At 32.8% G+C, this 13,763-nt stretch overlaps 1 protein-coding gene across 3 annotated transcripts in view; it reads left to right on the forward strand.

The window, feature by feature from the left end:
* Positions 1-13,763, forward strand: part of zyd (sodium/potassium/calcium exchanger zydeco) — an 83,523-nt gene that overhangs the window by 51,147 nt on the left and 18,613 nt on the right. For 2 of the 3 annotated variants that reach the window (XM_088234016.1, XM_088234018.1), the window contains exons 3-5: positions 5,473-5,660; positions 9,233-9,419; positions 10,771-10,842. In XM_088234016.1, the coding sequence (XP_088090142.1) occupies positions 5,473-5,660; positions 9,233-9,419; positions 10,771-10,842 (447 nt within the window). The remainder of the gene's footprint in view (positions 1-5,472; positions 5,661-9,232; positions 9,420-10,770; positions 10,843-13,763) is intronic. The other variant, XM_088234017.1, reaches the window with a different exon arrangement.

Genomic DNA, 13,763 nt, shown 5'->3' on the forward strand with positions numbered 1-13,763 from the left:
CGCCATATTATTACTGAAGGTTGGAAGATAAAATATAGTGTACGATCTCAATCGCCGGACTAGGGACATTCAGAGGTACATTTTCTAAACAAAATGTAGAGTAAATATTACAATTAATTATATTATAAAGATACATCAAATCTAAGATCAGTTTCTTAAATTCCAACTTATTAAGACCGAACTGTTCTAGGTGCTGATCTTAAGACTGAAAGATTTTGCCCAGGTTACATATAAATGTAAGGTTATAAAGTTTTTTTTGGCACAGATTCAATTAAATCATCATGAGTTATGTAATTTGGTGACCAGACTACACATCCAAATTCCTAATTACTACGAAATAACGAATTTATTTTTTTCAAAATAATACATTAAGAGGCTTTCTTTGTACTCCTATTAAAGAGTTTAGACAAAACATTATGCATTGATTGATATTATTTTTGAAGTAACAACTATTTATGTAAGCAAATATTTTGATCATCATTATTTAAAGTAAGTTATGTTGAGCCCATAAAAGGGAATACAAAACTGTGAAAATAAGATTAAAGAAAATAATGGGGATTGTAAATATCTGATATTATGTATGGACTTTTTTTCTCAAAAACAAAATACTATTCTCTACTTTGGCTTTGTACAAAATGTATTCTTTAATATTTATTTTTTTAATAAATTAGTCTTAATAAAATTTCAAATTGCTGTTATCATAGTCTTTTATATACTTTTGGGGATGAATTTAGAGCCAGGGTGAGTTTATTTGTGTGTAACAGGACAATGGTCCGATGACCCAACATTCAGAGGCCCGATGGTCCAAAGGGCCTACCTAGCGAGGGACATTCAGCGATAGCCGTTACCTTTAATTGTCAGTGTGAACAATTAGAGATGTCAGAAATATTCGGCTACTATTTTCAATGTTCAGTTTTCGGCCGAATATCAAATACTAAATCATAAAAAAAACAAATGTTACCGAAAAACGTTTGTATTTTTAACAAAATTTACTAGTTTAATACTTAAAATATATCAGTAGATAGTTGTGATCAATGCAAACATTTTTTGCAGCATTTGTTTGTAGCAAATGATTGCAATTTTTTTCATAAATAATACCTCGCGAGATTTTGTTGTTACACAGCAAACACATAGCCAGGTTATCCCTTAATCTATGTTTTATTATTATGATAATGTTTTTTTTTTACTAGAACAGGCTAAGAGGCCTAATTACAGTGATGAATTAGAGCACAGAACATTCAGGCTTGAGAAAAATCACACATTGAGGGGAGATCCTTAAGCCCACTATCCACTCGCAGCGGTTATAGAGACTTGGAGACATTCTGTTAGCTGCGCATAGAGGAAAGTTATAAATATTCTTTAGGAACGAGGGAAGAGGTGGATGTATGAACAGAGGCCAATACGTCATCCCTACCCCTCAGGATCCCCTCAATGCCTCTGTTATTTTATTATTCTAAAATATATATTTATCCAAACAATTAACATAAATAAACGTATGCACATATACAAAAACAATGACTTAAAACAAAAGTAACACAGCAAACATAACTAGCACAATAAACATAATTAAAAACACGAATATGTACAACGAGAGAATGGCCTTGAATAAAGAAAGACTACCTAGGTGATCAGAGGCAGAGGATCCAAATACCACCCCGTAAGGGGAGGACAAAACAAAAAAATGCGTGCGTTCCGCTCGGAAGGAAGCACAGCTCCAACTGAATCAGCATCCCACAGGAACAGTTGCCTGTCTCACCTTATTTTACCCAACTAGGCGTCCGCGCATTTGAGTAACCGACGGAAAAATGTAAAATTCGTGCTGTTGGCCATCAGATCCACATTCCACGCTGGTCACATGACTCCTGTCAAACCATCATCTAACAGCACACAGTGTTTGGCCGATTGATGGTCATCTCCGTAAGTACAGCTCGATTCAGGGGCAAGTCCAAGCTTATAGAGCTTGTTTCTAAACGCCCCGTGTCCCGAAACCATTTGTGCGGTATGACGGTCAAACACCTAGAACTTACAACACATCCTGTGTCTGATGGAAGGTAAAAAAAACCACGTTATCTCCCCGTACATGTCATGTCCCATCTGTTCTGCCGTTAATTGAGGGTTACGCCTCGCATAATATCACATAGTTTGCTAAATCTTGTCTCAGAAGGGCGCAGCTCAAAACCAAAGTAAGAGAACAATCACATTGAATTTTTGTGTTCTCACCGGGAATCGAACCCCGAACCATCCGTTTGTGAGTCAAGCTTTTTGACCACTACACCACGGAGTCTACTACGCTGATTTAACATAATTATAATTATAATTATGTTAAATCTCGTGATAATCCCAAACAGGCGATTTTTTATTAAATGGTGCTATGATGCACAATGAACAAACAATAACTAATTAGGACTATTAGTAACACAATGTGATTTAATAATGTACAAATAACGCGTATCGCGACATGAATTCCTTGCAAATGAAACAAATACGCCCGCCCCGTCACCCCCGCACGCACCAAAATGAGATAGGTAGTAACCTGTGACGCGCAAAATGCGCACATCTTTTGCCGAACATTTGGCATTTCGGCCATTCGGTGTTCGGCCAAATCACTATTCGTGGCATCTCTAATTATTATAATAATGTCTAATACTCGATAAAAGAAAAATATTCGTATCGAATGCTCACTAATAAAATAAAATAAATTAGTGTCTTTTTATTTCTTTTTTTGATAGGTCAAGGTAAAATAATATTATTCCATGGTGAAAATACTTATACTAGCCCAGGGCCCATATTACATTGGGTAGATAATGAAATTACCCTCAATTTACAATAAAATAAAATCTTTGTAAAAAAAAAATATCGTCGTTGGAAGCTTGTAATTGAACGTAGTTATGCAGAAAACACCCAGACGTAGAAAAGTGAAACTGAGATAATAACACTCCCATACAAATAATAAATAATGCATACATATTTTTTTTTTATTATGCAAAAAAGAATTTAACTAAGTATTTAATCTTTTTAAATAATTTTTAAAGTCTTGTTATCCGCACAACCTAAGATGTGTAATTTGCAGAAAACAGCCAGCCCCCGTAAAACTCTAATGTTTGTTGTGTCATTATGTATTGGACATATTATTTTATATTCATATTAGAATACTTAATTTTAAAGAATCACTTACCAATTCGTTTGTTTTAATAACTTAACTTAACTAACTAAAGTAATTTAATTATATGGGATTCTCGTGATTTTTTTACGGCTGTCGAACAACAAAACCTAAAATATGCATTTCGCAGAAAACAGCCAGATCTAATATTGAATAATACCTCATTCAAACTTTGAATGCATGAGGTAACATTCTGTATAAAACATATTTTTTTAGAACGTGATTTATAAAGGTATTAATCTTTCCATCAGCATCCATACCGAATCGGATTGTGGTCCCCTGGCCGGTGTCTGGTGTCGTGGACTCATGGATCAAAGATCTGAGAATCGCACCGCACTCTACCACAACTTGATTTCCAATTTCTAATAGTGAGTTATTTATAACTCGTTGAAAATGGCCACCAAAATTGAAACATTTTCGTAAATCATAAAAACGCAAAGATTTATTCAAAAAATAAAAATACCGGAAGATTTTTCTAGTGCTGTGGGTGTTTTCTGCGAATTGAGAAATGCCGTTTTTGTGATCAACGCTATTTTCAAAAGGTGATTATTCCAGTTTTTTGTATGAAAGCGGCCTGGCTGCTTTAAGCAGAACATATAATTGATTGATCATCTGCACCCAATAACACCAACATCTCATTTTTTCTAAATTGTTTACTGGCTTTCTGCATAATTATGTTCAATTGAACCTGTTTGAATATATATTTAATACAAGCGGACCCGACAGACGTTGTCCTGCCCGAACGTTGGCTTGCCTTCTTATTAGCTTAGATTAAAAAAAAAAAAAACATAATTAGGTACCTACCTAGATTCTTGTTTATGATTGAATTCCAAAACTAAAAATTATTAATATTCAAATATTGAATTGAAGTAGGTACTTAAGTACTCGTTTATGTCTGAATTTCAAAACATAAAATAATTCATTTTCAAATATGGAATTCTTTTCGCAAATGTCAAATTCGGCTCTTTTCACCAACAGAGGTGCACTTTATTCATGAACGCGATTTTCATAAATGTATTGAATGTCAGTTAATATTATTTTTGTATTTCCAAAATTTAGTAAAAAGGAAAAAATAGGAAGAAATTATAAGGAATGTAAGGATCTGATTGAGATCTGTAAAAAGCGAATGTTTGTAAACATTAACAAAACATTTTATTAAAAACAAAAAAAAACAACATCCTTCAATTTTTTTATTTGCATTCTCGTCAAATGCAACCCTGGTACGTTGATGAAAAAAATATTTATGCTTCTAATTATTTTTTGACAGATTTGATTAAAAATTTAAATCAATACTTGAGATAAAAAACTTTTGTTTGCTGGTAAATTTCCGAATGCGGAAGGTAATCTGCAGTATCTCCTAAAATCCTACTTTTCAGAAGAGACAAATTAGTGATTTTTCATACCTTTAACAATTTGCATTTTTCAATAAGAGGTTTCAAAGTAAATTTGTTTTCTAAAACATATTCAAAGATATTATTAGATCTGACTGCCTAATGAACATGCTTAAGTTATCGCAGTCATAAGTCAACGCGTATGTAATCTCTAAGGTAACGTTCGTGTCGGTTTGTTTTTTGATTTCCTCGTAAATAAATACAGACAAATACCATATACAACTTTCTAAAACAAGACAAAGACAATCAAGACTAATGAACCAGGGACTGAAATTATACAATAAACTACCAGACAAAACCAAACAAAAGACTCAGACAAACTTTTCAAAAGATGTAAAAAATATTATCTTGAACAACAGAGTATAAATGAAAAATGTATATATAATTTTATGTAATATGAATGTAATAATCCGTAAGGGTTTATAAATAAATTTTCAAAAAAAAAAAAAAAACAGTTCGCTGGCGAAAAATCGGCATTTACTGTAAAAAATAATACAATATATTGCATTTGCAAAATATTAACGAGTATCTAATACAAAAAAAGTAAAAATTAAATTACATTTACTATGGCAACTGCTTTTGTTGACATTTGGCTTGCTAACCGCCGCTGGCAGCTAAATCCAATAAATAGCATGATAAATAATAAATTAATTAATAAAAATAGCAGTTTTGGAATATTTTCCATATTTACACCGGTAAAATTTAAATATGTGATTGCGCAGCAGGATTATACGTCGCAAAACGCAAATATTTTGAGATTTAATATTAGGTGCTCACGGATGTTCCATTGTGATTGCGAATACGATAAACAACCATGGTGAGAAATTGTTATCACGTCGCTTATTAGCACTTCGATAGTTATTGGTGATTGAGCTACTGGCATAAAGATTTTAATGATGGTTAATTTCTGTTCTTTTTCAGTATTAAATATGTCAAACGACGTAGCAGGAGCGACGTTTATGGCTGCTGCAACTTCAGCACCAGAACTGTTCGTGAATGTCATAGGAACCTTCATCACAGAGGGAGACATTGGAGTCGGGACCATTGTGGGCTCCGCTGTGTTCAATATCCTAGCTGTGGCTGCGTGCTGTGGCATAGGAGCAGGAATGGTAATAAAACAATAAAAATATATAATTAATTTCTTAAATGCTTTATATTACAACAGATAAACGCGTCCTCGGGGGCCGCACTAGTTAAACTTGATGATATTGGAGCGCTCGCCTCTTATCTGATAACCCGATACTTTAAAGATCAGGGCTTGGAGGGGGATATTTAGCGATATAAAAACACTTACCCTCCACTCAGGGCCAGGCTCTTTAAAGACCTGGGATTGGAGGGCGAGAACTAATTTGGGAACCCTTCACAATAGATCCCATACCATATTAAAAAAACACTTCACTTTTTATGATTGTAAATAGTTATGCCTGAATATTTGGTATGTAAAAATTGCCATCACAATGCATTTGGTTAAAATAATGTTTTTTCTAATGCAGCCTTTTGATAGTTTTTGTTCAGATTTTTGAGTGTTGATAGGATATTGATATTGATTTGCGACTTCGAATTATAAATTTTAACACGATTAGATTTGAAAAGTTTATTACTAGAAGTTGTACACTATATCACCATATAATTGTATTAAAAGGAATTCGCAATACAGTTAAAACTGGCCAAGGGCCCTATGTGCAGATGAGACAAAAGATCTAGAAGAAATGCAGCGAACGATCTCCTTTCAAGTGTCATATAGATGTGAAGTTAGGTTAGTATCAGGTTTACCAACTGAAAAAGCGTTCCGGTGTTAGCAAGCTAAGAATGTTTATTTAAGTACTTTGCTCTTCGCTACATGTTCAATAATTACAAACAAGTCATACTCTTAATGTTTTGAGTTGTTCAACTTTTTACTAGACACGGTTTTTTGTGAAAAGTGAGATAAGCTAAGAGAAACTGCATGCAGAGTAACTGTAGCATTCTTTCCTCTTTGCTTACCTTGACAGGCAACCGGCCTGATGCTGTGTATGTTGGTCCCGTATAGGATTATATAGTCACCGGAAAAGCTGTTTTTCCCAGTCTTAATAAGTATACATCACCATCGTCTTTCGAAGACGGACTGTTGCTATATAGAATCTCTCCCCCTTTTATTGAATACTAGTATTGATTTTAATTAATTTATGTACAAATATTGCTATTTCTTTATTCGTGTGAGTTTAGATTACGTTTTTTTACTATCTCCCACAAAAAGAGTAATAAATAAATGAAAAACTCCGCGAGACCAAATTATTATAAATGATAATTTGGTATTTGAGATTCTGCTGGACACTGCATTTTGAGTTTTTAAGATTCCCTATTTAATATAATGTTTTAAGTATCGTTTGTCTGCCATGCAAGAGGTTTTGGGTTTGATTCCTGTCCTGTGGTTGTCATGAAATATTGATTTAAAATTGTGTTTTTACACTAGATTATTTCATTGTCACTGGACTGGCACGTGGAGAGTAAGGCCGATCATCTTACTTGTATCTTTATGTTAAAATAATTATCAAGATACGCTGCAATTGGTTTTTCAATGCAGTTCCCTATGCACGATTAGGTGCATATAGGAAATATTATTATGATTATTGTTAAGTTATTTAGAACAGTTATGTACTTAAAATTTATAAATAATGTTTCTTTAAAGAATGGCAGTCAATTTTGATGTGTTTTAAACTAATAATGGCATTTAACGGCAATTCGCATGGTTAACAGTAGTTCTATTGAATTAAATTTGACATTAAGGCTGTGTTTTCTAAGTTACCGGAATAAAAAAAAATAATCTAGGGGAGTAAAATATGGATGTCAGTTAAATGCCGGAAACAAAGCGATAATTTAATATTACTGAATACCGTTTTAGATGATTCAAAACAGTTTAGGCCAATATTTACATTAAGTAACACAAAAGGTTATTTAAATGTCCAATAGGTTTAAAAACTTAAAAACGTTATAGCTTAAAATTTTCACTTTTGACATTCATCCTTTATATCCTGTACCCTTCAAAAGTAAACTTTTGATTGGTCAGACTGAGTTTATTAGTATTAGCATAATTTGCCATATCATGCCAGTCAAGCGAAGTTACAGATATTGGATTACAATAACAATATTTTTATAGCTCACAAGATCAATGTAACTCTCGTTCTTCACAACGGTTTTTACAAAAACAAACCATCTCGCCGTTTCCCCGTAAGGGCAGATAGAGAGGATAGAACGCCACATTACTCCGTCTTTGCATGTGGACCTCGCTTTCTCCACATTCGTACATTCGCTCAGGCAAGCACGCCGATTATTTCTACTCTTGACATCTTGTCCCGATGGAATTGATCGTGTCATGTCTTTCCCAATCTTCCTCGTTTTCTGAATCCATCAACATTTGCATGGTAGATCCTTTAAGCCGTTCTTTTGCTGTCCATTCGCTCTACATGTCCAAACCAACGCAGCACCCCTTTTTTGATTCTGTCGATAATGCTCGTCTCAGCCTTACATAATTCAGGGATCTTGACATTTGTGTACCTATGCAATATTTTACTACAAATTCGCCTTTAACGGATATACGTTCACAACGGTTTTTGTATTAAAAAACAAGAATCTTGTTCATGTTGGGATATGAACCGATGTTAGGTCTTCTGGATTCGATATTATTTAAATGCTGTTCTTTAGAATAGAGAATTATCAGCTAAAAAACAATAATAAGGGTCTACGAAATAATACTGTCGAGAAACAAACACAATTTTTTTTTTTTTAAATTTATGTTTTTGAATTCCCGCGAAAACAGGCTATTGAATTGGCCATGCCCCTAATACGTCACGATTCGGGTAAAATTTAAACTTGGTTTGTGACCGTTTAAATTTAAATAGAACATCGTCACAAATCTTGACGTCACAATTATCAAAGCCGACCATGTCGCGTTTTCGTAAGGATATATTTTTGAATAATTTATTTTTTTAATTTATGTAGAAAAACAATTATCCACAATATCCATAATGATTTTGAAAATATAATTAATTTTTCTTAATCCATTTCATATATTTTTATCGGCATTCGTAGCATGTAATATTTCACTATTATCTAGGTTAGGATTATGAAATTATACGCGATTAGGATGAATTATATGAGATTTATTTTTCCCTGAATTTACAAATGGCAAAAATAATTTGCAAAAAGGAGTTTTAGATACCAAACATAACATATTGCTTTCGAGCTGTCGGCGTGGAAAAGCGAAATATCACTCCCGCGTTCTTGTTGCACTGCGCCTTCTGATGTTCAGGCACGACACGAGACTTATACGAGGGTTGTGTAAAAAGTAAGGTTCTCAAATTTTTTTCAGGTTCAAAGCATTTTTTTTTTAAAATGAAAAATTGGAAAGCTTAATTTCTTAACTTCTTTTCAACATAATCACCAGTCACCAAATTCCTCCACGGACTGGCGGCGGACTTCTTTGAAGCTGGATTCCAAAAGTGGATTGGTCGTCAACAAAAATGCGTTGAAAAATCTGGTGATTATGTTGAAAAATAGTTGAGAAACTAAACTTTCAAATGATGTATTTTTCAGATCAAATTAAAAATGCCTTAAACCTGAAAAAAAATTGAGACCCTTATTTTTTACACAACCCTCGTATAAAGGCACTTCATTGTTTTTTATGAACTTCTTTATGTTTCAGGTAGTACCCCTTGACTGGTGGCCGTTGACAAGAGACTGCGTCGCATACGGCATCACGGTGGCCATACTAATCTGCATTATTCACGATGAACGGGTAGAGTGGTATGAAGCACTCATATTGGTGTGCCTCTATTTGGTTTATATTGCGGTCATGTACTTTGATAAGAAAATACAGAAATGGGCTAGAGGTTTGTACCTTGTCGATTACTCGCATGACAACATTCAGTACAAATCAATCACAAAGCACTTTTAATTACGTAGGACTAAACAGAACGTGATACAAGAGATAAATAAGATGAACTCCTTCTATCTACATGCAAAAAGGATGGAATACCATGCGTCTATCTTGAATTTCGACATGCAATTACAAGCTTCTTCTCGTTTTCATACGTTGTGAGCTTAACTTATTAGATTACCTTATATTAAGCTTATACCAAAGAATAACTGTACCTGTAGAATCGATTTTTCTATATCCAAAGATGGCAAATTGAGATAAGTCTCATAACAACAAATAGTTTGTTTTAGATGAGAAAATACGCTCTTCTTCAAAATTCATAAAAAAGACATATCGTACTTAGCCAGCTTTTTACTCATATATAGTTCTATAAACATACCAAGTATATTATGACGGTAATGAAAATATTTTTTGGATTCGAGCTTTTTGTCTGCGCAACGAAAATTTCAGAAGGCGCGCGTGGCGTTTATCGAACTAATCTAATTTGCATTGCTAATTACTAATTAGACTTTTCGAGGGGTTACTTTTATTTGTCTCTTGGATCACTTTCCGTAATAATGTCGTTGGATCTTAACATTTGTTTAACAACTCTTACACTAACCACAACCAAAAATATTTTATTTTCGTATGATTATTGCGAAAGAAAAACGCAAATAAAATATTCGAATTTTCTTGTGAAAATTTGGTCAATTATGCAATTACATATGTAGAATCAGGACAATGATTCAGTATTAAAATACATGGATGATTTACATTTTGAGAAAATGTCACATATTATATAATGCACTGGCTTCAAATTTAAATGCACTTAACATTCTTATATCTATTTAAAGTAAAAAATAAATTGGAACTGTTTTTATTTTATTTATTTGAATGTATTGTTTTGAAAATTAATACAATATTTTTATATTAAAAAATAATACGTTAGCAAACATATAAATAAAACGTAATTTTAAACTCGTTATTTACTTAACTTTTTATTTATTTTATTAATAACTTAACAGAAGTATTTTTAAATAAACCTTAACACAAACATATTGGGTTAGTTTTTTTTCTAAAATTAACCAATAAATTTAATAAAATAAATAAAATTTAGCATATAAATAATAGTATCCTATATAAATTATTTAAAATTTAGCAATTTCAATTAATATTTTTCAGCTTTCCTGAAAATCGAAATTCGTAATCGAACTTTTAGTAAAATAATGCAATTTATTAATACTTCAATAGGCTATTTCAATTGTACGTTATATTCTTCCTATCACAAAATCTTCATTTAACATTTATTTCCACCTTGAGCACAGCTCTTCTAGAACTCACGAACGTTGTAAGCCGGAGGCCCGCGGAAACATCACCGATCCACGAACGGGATATTGGTGAGTAACATATTCACGCACTAGCACAATCTTCGAGCAATAACCTAATAGAGACGCCCATGCGGAGAAAAAACATTTTTCGATTATTGACCACGAAGTTAGCTACAGATTACAGCGATGCAACGGGCCGTAGGTTAGAGTGTGTCAAGCTACATGATTTGGTTTATTTGTTTTTTAAAAAAAAAAATATTTATTAAATCATACAGTCTTTATATAAAACAAGGTACAAAAGAACAATTAAAAAAGTAAGACCAATTACAGATTTCACACTAATGAATGCAGGAGGAGAGGGGAAAAATAATTTAATTCTAAAAAAGTAAAAATAAAAATATTACATACAAAGTTCATAAAAAGGAGAAGACATTGTAAAGCTACTCTACTTTCCTCCCTCTCTCTCTGCTTCCATGAACATTTATTAAGAGTTGAAATCAAATGTTTTAAATTAAAAGCAAAAGTTAAAATTCAAATGAAAAGTGTAAATTAAAATTAAGTTAAAAGTTTAAATTAAAAGTTAAAATTAAGAATTAAAATTAAAAAGTTAAAATTGAAAAACAAAATTAAAAATCAAAATAAAAGTTAAAAGTCAAACAGGAGATAAATTTAAAGTGTCTTTAACTGATCTGATAAAAATATGGTATTTACAATGTAGTATGTCGATGTCACTAAAACTGTCACTAAAGGTAATCCGTATTCTTCGTAGAGTGCTATTTTTTAAATAATTAGTTATTGAGTTAGGAATGTCGAAGAGTACAGATTGACAATTTCTACGGACAGGGACTCGATATGAAATGCCTCTAACAATTTCTGGGCTATCAATTACGTTATTAACAATTTTGTATAGTAAGCTCATATCCAACATGGTACGCCGAGTTGCGAGATTTTGAACCTTGTGAAATAATAGGTCTCAAAAGTTTTATTAGGCTTATAGTAATAAAAAAAGCAACAAAAAAAATTCCTAAAAAATCATCTTTGGCTTGCTAAAGAGTTTTAAAGTTTTTTTTTCAAAACAAAACATTATTGATTGATTGACCCATTCTTCTTCTTCTTCTTACGGTCCCTCTCCCTGATGGAGGATGAAAATCATCATTGCGATTCTTACTTTATTGGCAGCTACCCTGAACAAGAACTGAGTGCTGCAATGGAACCAGTGCGCTAGTTCTTAAGCCAAGAGATGCGCCTTCTACCTGCACTGCGTCTCTCTTCAATCCTTCCCTGTCGAATGACTGACGCATTAAAAAATAAAAATATGAAATAAATTAAATTTATAACAGATTAGACGATTATAAAAAATACCAAAATTATCCAATTAGACGCAAATAATTAAATGTCGGCGTCACCTTTTTCGAATTTTGTGTGGCGCATATGAAAACTTCTCGCATTTTTCACTTATTGTGTGTGACAGGAACTCTTAGAAGAAGTCCCATACCTTTAATTGCTTTGGTTTACTAATTGCACTTATAACACTACTGACTTTATGGCCCGCAAAAGCGCTTGTTCTGTCAAAACAAGGTCTGTATCATGCCGGTCAATCAAACCATGATAATTATCGTTTTTTAAGTTTAATTAAGAAGTGAAAAATGCTCTTTTTAATCCTAAAGAAATAAAAAAAAAAACGACATTGTTTGATGCTTTTGCAAAAGAGTTTTTTTATTTCATGCCGTTATTAGTGTTATCATTGGTAGTAAATGATTCTGAGAATGGGCAAAATTGCAAGAGCAACTTATTCAGTAACCTTATGATTTTCAGCTTTTAAATATGAAAATAAAGCTTTCTCGAATATTCTAGTACTGCCTTCTGAAGGCAAAACGTGGCAAAGGTAAACTTATCATGTTCCTGCAGGCAAATTATGTACTCTTCATCCGTTATGCGTCAATAATATTTTAACCTTTTTTTTTATTAGGCAAAGATATCTTTATGTGAAAAATAAACTTTCAATGTTTGGATATTGAGGTTGTTTATTATTAAAATATTTATGGCTTGTATTTTTTCAAATCTTTGCGGCATGCGAGCTGAATACACATTCTTTTAAAAAAATGTTAAATGGGGTTCTTATTTTTATATTTAACGCAACTTTTGAGACCTATTAAGTTTCTAAAACCGAAAATTGAAAAAAATGACGCACCCTCCCTTCGGTGCTTGAGATAAAAATTGCAAGCGCTAACCGAAACCATTCCTTACTTGTTTGTTGTTAAACTAAAAAATAAACTCAAACCAAACTAAAAATTTAAAACGCTTTCGTTCTATGCAATAGAGCTTAAGGGGAGAATTATTACTCAGAGAGCACAACCAATTTATTATTATTCTTCACTAATAGCCGTATTACACAAACAGGAAATAGGTTAAATCGAAACAGAATTCTGAACAAACAATCTTGCAGTTCATGATGGTAGTCTTCCAGGTAGATATAGACTACAATTCTGTGTGTGTAATAAAACCAGAATCCTGGACGAGTGCTTTCGACTTGATGGCTACTGTCAGGCAAAAATCCTGCAAAAGGAAATCGAGTGCAGAAAAGTGTGCCTCGTGGTGTAGAGTTGGCGTGTTTGCCTGTCACCCATGAGGTCCTGAGTTCGATTCCTGGGAGGGTCAACATAAAATACTTGTTAATAAAGTAATTTAATAATACAATATTTCACTGTCCCTGGAGTGATTACTGAAGCGTGAAACTGATCACCTTACTTTCCTGTCACGCATGATCGAGATACACTGCATGAACTTTGTCAAGTTGCAGTTCCCTTTGCACCATCAGGTGCGGATTAGGGGATGATTATATGGTACTTTCTTACTTGGATCATATGGTAATTTAGCATTCATACATCAAATTTTAACCTTATAAATTCTGTAAAAATCACAGATTTTTGACCAGTTTTCTGATTGGCATAATACGATTATTACACACATTATAAAAGTTCGTTGGCAAG

This window comes from Micrasema longulum, unplaced genomic scaffold (assembly GCF_059751315.1).
Source record: "Micrasema longulum isolate JH-2025_06_02 unplaced genomic scaffold, ASM5975131v1 h1tg001178l, whole genome shotgun sequence".
Taxonomy (NCBI): domain Eukaryota; kingdom Metazoa; phylum Arthropoda; class Insecta; order Trichoptera; family Brachycentridae; genus Micrasema; species Micrasema longulum.